Source organism: Sinocyclocheilus rhinocerous, unplaced genomic scaffold (assembly GCF_001515625.1).
Source record: "Sinocyclocheilus rhinocerous isolate Xijiao unplaced genomic scaffold, SAMN03320098_v1.1 scaffold498, whole genome shotgun sequence".
Lineage (NCBI taxonomy): Eukaryota > Metazoa > Chordata > Actinopteri > Cypriniformes > Cyprinidae > Sinocyclocheilus > Sinocyclocheilus rhinocerous.
Window position 1 is genome coordinate 828,553 of NW_015633594.1, and position 8,676 is coordinate 837,228.

General features: G+C 43.5%; 1 protein-coding gene across 6 annotated transcripts in view; it reads left to right on the plus strand.

Moving 5' to 3' along the window:
• Window positions 1-8,676, plus strand: part of LOC107744700 (tax1-binding protein 1 homolog B) — a 36,038-nt gene that overhangs the window by 2,128 nt on the left and 25,234 nt on the right. For all 6 annotated transcript variants that reach the window (XM_016558519.1, XM_016558518.1, XM_016558513.1 and 3 more), the window contains exon 2: window positions 6,705-6,901. In XM_016558519.1, the coding sequence (XP_016414005.1) occupies window positions 6,725-6,901 (177 nt within the window). In that variant the 5' untranslated portion in view covers window positions 6,705-6,724. The remainder of the gene's footprint in view (window positions 1-6,704; window positions 6,902-8,676) is intronic.

Genomic DNA, 8,676 nt, shown 5'->3' on the forward strand with positions numbered 1-8,676 from the left:
GAACTTGAGTCTGAACATATTACTGCCTTGGATATTTTAACTTCACTAATCCACCTTATTGCCATAATTATTGCAAACATTTCTCCAGTAAACACTGATAAACAAGGCTGTGCGGATTTAAATCTAGCGGTTCTTTTGTGTTTTTGTCGCAAGTTCAGTGACGCAGGTAGTAACGATTCTCTCCGGCCAATCCGTGATCAGCAGAGTTTACACGTCACGTTTTGGTAACGGTACGGTTCACTTGGAACCTCAACCGAGGTGGTACTAAAAAAAGTACCAGGTACCAGGTACTGTACCCAGTGGAAAACCCCCCAAAAGTGAACCATACCGAGCCGTACCGTGCCGTACCATGCAGTGGAAAAGCGCCATTAGTAAGGGAACGAGCGTTGCATTAACACCAAGCGGCAACCTATCTGAAGCCAACACGGAAGTGACTAAAACTGCAATTCATCGACACTCCAAAAGTGAGTCAGTCCCATAGACTCCCCATGTTAAAATACCCAACATTACAGCAGAAAAAAATGTTTACAGCCTGGTACAAAAAATGATTTTGGTCTATATAGCTAATTTTGCCCTTCATGACAACTGTGAGGGGGGTGAATTTTTTTTATAACTCATCAGTTTAAATTAATTAAGCCTTAAATTTCTGCATAATTAAGGGCGTGGCCAATTGAGTGACAGGTGGATTGCCGCTGCTGTCACCGGCATCGAGATAGGTGGGCGTGGTTTCAGCAACCAGCTCCCGCCTCTTTGCCTTTTTCGATTATCCGGGAGTGACGCGCTGCCAAGATGGCGACGGCCGGCTCCACCCACTTTGAGCTTCAAAACCGCTCTTCAGAAACCTACGGGTGACGTCACGGACACTACGTCCATGTTTTTATACAGTCTATGATTAACACGCTATGGGGAAGCTGTTTACTCTTATACTGAAGCCCGATTTGATCATGTTAGTGTAGCTGCAATAACCAATGGTGCTTCAACCCGCCAAAAGGGGTGGAGCCAACTGCTATATAAGTCAGCACTGAGTGCCATCTTTCGACTGAAGCGACAGTTGTCGACTCGCATGTAGCCTTATAGCACGGCATCCTACGCAATGCTCGTTCCCTTATCTCAGGGAACCAAGGTTACGTAAGTAACCGGAGTATTGCCTTTCAAACGGTCTCTCCCGTTGCTTTAACATGCTATGGGAAATGCATCCAATTGTGCCGTGTTATAATCAAGTGCAGAACGAAGCCGCTCTTTGAACCCAGCCCCGGAGTGCCCATACTGAGGGCTCCTGTAAGCATGAGCAAATAATGAGACCCAAGCCGCTAGGCTGAGGACTACATAACACGACCTTTCCCACTTACAAAGAGGGTTAGGTAGATAAAGCAGACAAAATCCGTGCCGGCAGGGATGTCCAAGTTATAAAATCTGGTGAAGGTAGACAGCGACAACCAGCCGGTGGCTGCACAGATATCACCAATAGAAATTCCGCTGGACCAAGCCCAGGAGAAGGCCATCCTTTGAGGCATCTGTCGTGACCACCTTCCTTCTGGAGGTCAGTCCCAGTGGGATGCCTGATTGAAACAGGCAAGGAGTTTTCCAAGGGGCCACATCTCTGATGCAGTGGTGGGTTACCCTGAGATGAAAACGTCCCAGGGGCCAAGCGTGGGATAGGACGTGGGCTTTTAGCCAATACTGGAGGGGCCGCATGCGAAGCAGACCCAGAGGAATCCCAGAGGAAGTGGCTGACATGAGGCCGAGCATCCTCTGGAAAGCTCTGAGGGGAAGGGAAGTCCCCAGTTTGAATGACACCACTAGCCGCTGAACTATCAGGTAGCGTTCTGGCATGACAGTCCAGTCCAGAGATGGCAGGACTGTATATTGATAGGCCACTCCCTCGAACGTGAATCTCAAGAACGGTCGGTGATGGGTGGCTATCTGGATGTGAAAGTAAGCATCTTTCAGATCCACCAATATAAACCAGTCCCTGGGGCATACTTGCGTGAGGATCTGTTTCAAAGTCAGAATCTTGAACGGCCGTCTTAAGAGCGAGCGATTCATACCTGAGATCAAGAATTAGCCTGAGTCCTCCATCTCTTTTGGGAATGAGGAAGTAGCGGCTGTAAAAGCCGACTCTCTGTTTGCTAGAGGAACGAACCGTTTGCTCCCTTTGCAAGCAGTGTTTGCACTTCAGACCGGAGAACATGAGATCATTGACATCATTGTCCCATACCGAAGTTTGAATAATAGCTCTGAAGCGAGGTGGCCTGCAAGCAAACTGAAGTGAGTAACCTCGTTCTATAATGTTTAGAACCCAACTTGACACATCCAGGATAGCTTTCCAAGCCTGAAGCCGGATGGCAAGTGGTCTGAGTTTTTCGAGTGGCAGTTCGGCACACGGGAACGGGGAACTGACATTCGTTGTAATGAGGAGAGGAGAAATACTCTTTTGAGTATGTGGGTCCGCTATCACAGGAGTAGTTTGTTTGGGCACACACTGAATGGAGAGAACAAGCCCAACTTGAATGAAGATTCCAGACTTAGGCTGGGGCTGAGGCGGTGGAGGCTTGGGAGGCTGCTGAGCGGATGGAGCCTTCTGGTGACTTGAAACAGCCACAGCACTGGAGCGCTTCGGCAGGAAGTGATGTGTTGCCTGTGATGACTTCTGTAAACTGCTCGGCAAACCCATCCATGGCAGGGCCAAACAGTCCTTTGGGAGAGACTGGAGAGTCTAGGAAGGCTACCTTGTCAGCGTCCCTGATCTCAGTTAGCTTCAGCCAAAGATGGTGCTTCAGCTCCACCACGTTGGCCATGGCCTTGCTGATCGCCTGTGCAGTGGCCTAAGTAGCGCGCAGAGCCAAGTAAGTTGCTGTGCGCAGCTCTCTGAAGGCATCAGAACTCTGGCCGGACTCGTCCATGGTGCAGACAAGCTTGGCCTGGAACACTTAGAGCACTGCCATCATGTGAAGCACTGAGCCAGCCGGGCCAGCTGATGAATAAGCCCTGTTTGCTAGGGCTGAGGTAGTCTTGCAGGGCTTAAATGGATGCGCTGCATGGGCTTTTAACCCTAGGGGCGATGGAGGGCACAGATGTGCAGCTACCGCCTCTCTTCTAGAGTGGGGAGCTTGCTGTAACCTCGTTCTTCAGCACCGTCAACAATGGGGGCGCGCCACGTCCTGGTGAGTTTCTCGTGAACTGCCTGAAGGAACAGGGCGGGCAGCTGACGGGAGGATTGTTGACGGCGCCTTTTCAGGAACCGCTCGTCAAGGAAGCCTTGGGTGGGTTCTTCCGGGGTCGACCAAGCCAGGTCGAGATCGTCCACAACCTTGGTTAGAACGCGGATCAAGGGTCGGAGGAAGGGTGTCAGGGTCTTCACCACAACACGCCCACTCTGAAGCCGTCAACGACATAAACTCTTCCACGACAGCTTCCTCCTTAGATCCGCCGAAGGAAATCAAGCCACTCGCAGCTGACGAGGGGTGCTGATCCTCACGTATGAAGAACACAGTTGAATCAAGGCAATAAGGGGAGAATGAAGCACGCGGGATCTGAGCCGGTGTGATTTCACTCGAGCCCCGTGTTTGAGCCACCCTACTCTGCTGTTTCTTCCTCCTAGGGAAGGGGGAAATGGGAGAGCAGGCTGGAGAGGACCTCCTTTGTGGAAGAAGGCGATCCGCGAGCAGATAAGGGGGAGACTCATGTTCTCGCAGTGAGAACATTCCTCCTCGGTGAGGTCAGCCTCTGCGTGGACGCTGGCCAGACAGGCGACATGCTCACCGTGCCTAACTGCATCCCTGCACAAACCACACTTGCGGCATGACATTTGCAACAACGTTGCAGTGGATATTTGCTCAGAAAATATGCTCTTTTAAAAATCCGGATGGCCGCAGGGGAAGGCGTTGAGTTTCTTCCGCTGCCGGTGGCTTCTTCTAACAGCGAAGAGATGATCTTCATTGCTGAAGGAGAAAATTCTGACGAAATGGCACTCAGAGCCGACTTTATATAGCAGTCGGCTCCACCCCTTTTGATGGGTTGAAGCGCCATTGGTTTGTGCAGCTACACGAACCTGATCAAATCAGGTTTTATTCAGGCATTAATTATTTATTTATTAATGTGTAATATGTTATATTTTTTAAACAAATTATGAGCTCTAAAAGATTTTCAGAGTTTTTACAACTCTTTTGCTTTAGACCATTTACAAATGTTAAATCATAAAATAAAATGTCAAGGTTACCACTGCATATTTCTGATAAAAAAATGCATTGATTAATATAGTTTATTTATAGTTATTTTCAAATCTTCAATGTGCTGTCATTATAAAATAACGTTATTATTGTTTATTTAATTCTAACAAATAAGTTCTTGTTAAAAACTAACCAAAATTAAAAATAATTATATATCGGTATCGACATCGGCTGTCGGCCAAAATGAGTTGAAAATTATCGTGCATCCCTAATGGATACGCATTCTGGCTTCCCAATACATCATAACAACGATAAAAAAAATAAAAAAAACATGGACAAACCTGTCACTCTTTGTTCAATGCGAGTGCCGTATGCTGGAATATGACCAGTCATTGATGCCGTCATCACCCGGGTGTAGATAGCGCGTGCACGCACGCATGTGAGACCTGAACAGCACACTCATTTAAGCCTTGCCAGTTTAAATATTAAAGAGCCAGAAGACGCGAATGAGAATTTGCGCGCGCCGTGAGAAGATTTGTGTGAGCGCTCATCCAAAGCGCCAAACTCGCGTCTCAGAACGCGCACAAATATTGAGTTCGTTTTCAAGTCGTGCTTGAAAGGACAAATTCACACAAAAATTATGTCAAAATGCCTGTCTTGGTGAGTATCCTAGCATACATAGTCGGTTGAACGTACAGTATCAATGTACTGGATCCGTGCATTGTCTTAAAGGGGTCATATGATGCGATTTCAATTTTTCCTTTCTCTTTGGAGTGTTGCAATCTCTTGGTGCATAAAGAAGATCTGTAAAGTTGCAAAGACTAAAGTCTCAAATCCAAAGAGATATTCTTTATAAAAGTTAAGAGTCAACCACGCCAACCTAAAACGGCTCGTTCTAACACGCCCCCACATGTCTACCGGATCGGCTTTCACCGTAGACGAAGCGGAGTCCGGGGGGGGATCATCACATGTGGTTGCCGCAAGCCCGCCCGCCACCGCTCACTCAAGCCGGCCTCCACTCACTCTAACCCGCCGGCCGTTCCTCACTCTAGGCCGCCGGCCTCTGCTTACTCTAGGCCTCCGGCCTCCGCTCACTCTAGCCCGCCGTGTGTGACGCTGTGTTTCGTTGTGAAAGCGAAACTACTTTGTTTGGCCTTCCAGAAGAGGACATAATGTTTATAAAGTGGAGTTTCAGAAAGGCGGGGCATAGAGTATAATGTACAACAATAATGTACAGTATGTGGAAAAATAATGTGTTTTTTGAACCTTAAACCGTATAAACACATTTCATTACACCAAATACACAAAATAATGTTCTTTTTAGCAACATCATATGACCCCTTTAAAGTGACAGCACTTTCAAATATGATTATTTAAATAAAATCAAATAGATGCAAATAATTTATAAAAAAAAACTTTGAGTACAGAAATCTTACTTGTTTCATTTATGCATGATGGACAAATATGCATCACATTGATTTACTTAGTTTATGTTAGAGCTGTTTAATGCAAATAGATGGACATTTTATGTACAATTCAAATTTAGGCCTAACTCTTTTTTTTTTTTATTGAAATAAATGTTCTTATTTTCTTTATTTTTATTTGACAATATAGGCCTAGTCCTTTTTTTTCTCTAAACATAGCACATACGAACCGTACCGAAACCGCGATACAAACTGAACCGTGAGTAACTCGAACCGTTCCACCTCTACTTTAAAGAGTCTTTATTAAAAAACATGGATGACTTTAAGGGAGTTGAGAGATATGGGGCGCATTTGGAGTCAATCAGATGTTTAGTTCTTAATTAGAATAATCTCTTGCAACTTTAGAAATCACGTCAAAACTTTAATTCATCAAAATTAATTATTAAATATGAATTGAACTAGTTCACAAATCAGTTGTAGTCTAATTTTCTTGGTATTGAAATGCAGTAGAAAAACAAAATTAACAAAAAAGTTTTATAACCTTATTACATGAAAACATTTTTGATGCCTCTAGTCTAGAGACAAAAAATAATGCTCTGTAATTATAATCCATAAATATTGCCTGACTTGAGTCATTAGGGCTTGCCATTTATCTTTAGTCTTCCTATTAATGCCACTAAGCTACCTCAAACGGTAGCTCTTTAATCTTCCTTGTATTGTGATGTGCATTTTATTTATTTCTTAAGCAGTCATGTACTAATAGAAATAATGTACACTCAGCTTGTCATTAATGCAAAAAAAGTAAAAAGTGGGATAATGTACAGTCAGTACAGGCCCAGTTGTGTTTGTCTAAATCATTTTGCAATAATAACTGACACATTATTTCTAGTGTGAAACTGTTAATTGTGCAGAAAATATCAGAAGATTTAACAACATGTAATTAGTATGAAAATAGACAAACTAAGGTGTGTGTTCTGTAACAGGCAATGATTTTTTCATAATGTTACGTAAAGATATTCACCGTAGATTACTGTAGAAACTGACACAAAATATTTTCATGTGTCTCTTTCACTTCTGTTTCACTTCTCTTATGGGTCCTGTATTCCCACAGACACAGCTGCTGATAGACAGATGGCTTTATACCTGGAGGGGACAGCAGCAAGCAGCACCATGGAAACGTCCAATTTTGCCCATGTCATCTTCCAGAATGTGGGGAAAAGTTACCTCCCTCACGCAGCATTAGAGTGCCATTACACCCTCACGCAGTTCATTAAACCACATCCCAAGGACTGGGTCGGCATATTCAAGGTGACACTCGCTTTCATTTGGTCTTTGTTTTATACCTTCTCTTTTCTGCCATGTTTTGTTCAATCCTTGGATATGAAGTGTCTACCAAGAGAAGTATAGCTTGTAACTTCACTTGGCTTGGATTTTTCTGTTTCTCATCTCATCACCATTCCACCTTCAAACATGGCACTTACATTTAAGAATTTATATAAATACATGTGTAATTAACTATAGTCAATGTAACATGTTATTATATTAAAACAACTTCTAAGTAATGAGTTCCAGAAACTTTAAATACCTTTAGCCAGAAGGTGGATTGTATCAGTATTTCTGTGTCCTGTTGCTCAATAGACCTTAATCAGGTTAGATGCCATATTGAATTTAACACGGTTCAAAACGAGGCTGTGAGGGATAGACTTACAGTCTTTACAGTGGCACACACTGTATAAAAGTACTAGATCATGTAATTTTCACAACTTTCAGTTTCAAATCTGTTTCTGAGGTGTTTGTCAACAGAAAGACATTTCGTCAGCGAAACAGTTGGTATGTTGTTAAACAACTGCGCAGCCTCATTTTCATTCCTGTTGAAATTCCTGTTGAAGGCGCTACCCAGACAAATGTCGCACCCTGACTATTCCCACATTTTCCATGCACAGCGCTGCGCCAAAAGTTGCGGTGGCCACTGAGGCTAAAGTCGAAAGCATTTAGTCTAGTCTGTCATTTAAACAATCAAAATTTTAAGTCAATAATGACTTTAGTTTCAGATATCATATGTCAACACAATGTTAACCTATTGGACTTTCCGGCCCTCCTTGTTTTACGTCAGATCTGTACTTTTTTCTCTTATTTCAGGACAATGCTCATGTCAGCCAAGTTGGTTTCCTACCATTTTTATAGGAATCATGTGATGTTACTGCAACCTTAATGTCTTGATTCCATTTCCCATCTTCAGTTTCCACAGTGTGGAAATTACAAGGCCCTGCTGTCATATTTGGCAGTGTAATGTTTGGGGAGTCGCCATTACTGCTGCTTAACATAATGTTGGATTTACTGCTGATCACTTAAATATAGGCATGGGCCGGTATGAGATTTTGATGGTATGATAACCTTAAGCAAAAATATCACGGTTTCACTGCATTGTTGTTACAGCTCTAAAATGTGTTATTTTTAAATGACTATGTAAAAAAAATATATATATATTTTTTTTTTTTCCACTGAACACAATCTATTTTATTTTTGAGAAACATACAGAATATTTGGAACAGTAGTATTTGTTTATTTTTTCTTGATTTGTTTCTGAAATGTGGGCTGTCCTGCAGCTTTTGATGTGGATGGTTCAAGTCCAGAACAGAGATCGGCTGCGATAAAACAAAAAAAGTCCGGTTGCTGATCGTGTAAGTTCCAGGGGAAGCTCCTTCGGCCGTCATACACACATGACTGACTGCTGCACCAACAGGAGGTGGAGGGGTTGTGTTACTCTACACTGCACTCTACTTGAGGGATTCCTACACACCGCCAGCGACTTTGTCGCCGTGTGTCGCTAGACTCTGTACTGTGAAGACGCTTGTGGGCGTTCCTAGTGCTGTCCCTCTAATGTTATTGGTAGACTGCACGTCTGCATATACAGGTGCATCTCAATAAATTAGAATGTCGTGGAAAAGTTCATTTATTTCAGTAGTTCAACTCAAATTGTGAAACTCGTGTATTAAATGAATTCAGTGCACACAGACTGAAGTAGTTTAAGTCTTTGGCTCTTTTAATTGTGATGATTTTTGCTCACATTTAACAAAAACCCA